The sequence below is a fragment of the Nannospalax galili genome, unplaced genomic scaffold, assembly GCF_000622305.1.
Source record: "Nannospalax galili isolate Female #2095 unplaced genomic scaffold, S.galili_v1.0 scaffold633, whole genome shotgun sequence".
Lineage (NCBI taxonomy): Eukaryota > Metazoa > Chordata > Mammalia > Rodentia > Spalacidae > Nannospalax > Nannospalax galili.
In genome coordinates, this window is record NW_008336075.1 from 1,942,237 (window position 1) to 1,943,411 (window position 1,175).

Sequence of the window (1,175 nt, forward strand, 5' to 3'; positions counted from 1 at the left end):
ATCATTTTAAAATAAAATGCTGGCCATCCTCTCATTCTGGGACTCTTCTGTTTTTAGCTATTGGGGTAGTTCAGTAGATATGATTTAAGGGTCTGAAGAAGATAGGTATATTAAGCAATCTGAAAGAGTTTTCTGTGCTTCCTCATTTTCACACTTGTGTATGTGATCTTGAATTTTGTCTGAGTCATGATTACATGTACTTGAGAATTGCACGTGTGTGTTTGTGCATGTGTGTGTGTTTTAAAGTCTAGAATAACTTCACAACAATTGTGATCTGTGGAGACAACTAAGTTGGTAAAGCACTTACCATTGTAAGCATAAAGATGTGAATTCCATTCCCAGAGCCAAATCTAGTCGGATGTAGTGGTGATAGCATATTCTTATAATCCCAGTAATGGGGAAATAGAGATAGGAAGATCCCTGAGGTTCACTGGTCAGTCAGCATAGCCTCAATTGGCAAATTCCAGGCCAAGTGAGAAGCTCTATCTCACCTGATAGTTCTTATTCTGGAGGAATGGTATTGGACACTGACACCTGGCTTCCATGTGCACCCACAAATATGAACACCTGTGCACACATGCATGCACACAGACAGGACAAAGGACACTCTCAAGATGAATAAACCGGCATTTTATGGACAGTGTCACTCACCCACACTGCAGTGTGTTGTGGTAGGTGTGGGTACTTACTGTAGGAGCATCCATAGACCTCCACTCTCATGCCAATCTTCCCATTTGGATTCCACTCCAGGGGCACAAAGCGAAGAAAGCGGGCTCTCACAGAGTGCAGCAGCTTGTGGTGCACCACACTGTCAGCATTCATGTTTCCTACAAATGTCTGCAGATGAAGGAAGACTCCATGAACTTGACAGTACCAAGTAATGTCAACAGAATTATACATTTTCCACCCAGACTTTGGGGGAAAAAGATACTCTCAGCCTCTCTGACATTGAGCTGGCTTGGGTGACCATCCTACACTGTGTGATATATTTTTTTCACAAATACCAAATATTGTTAAGACACTCCTCTCCCTACCCTCCATGTCTAGCTAAATTTTATGAATAAAGTAAATTGTTAGCCCTAACCCCTGAAGCTTTACAAAATTAATAGCACCATACAGTTCTAGTTTTTCATGTGTTTATAACCACTGTGGACTCCAAGGTAACTGACCATCCT

General features: G+C 41.6%; 1 protein-coding gene across 1 annotated transcript in view; it reads right to left on the bottom strand.

Moving 5' to 3' along the window:
• The window catches only part of LOC103732320 (contactin-associated protein like 5-1-like), a 219,275-nt gene extending 218,375 nt beyond the window's left edge, over positions 1–900 (bottom strand). Inside the window, exon 1 of the mRNA XM_008830876.1 lies at positions 690–900. Within this exon, the coding sequence (XP_008829098.1) occupies positions 690–900 (211 nt within the window). The remainder of the gene's footprint in view (positions 1–689) is intronic.
• Positions 901–1,175: the final 275 nt, after the last annotated feature.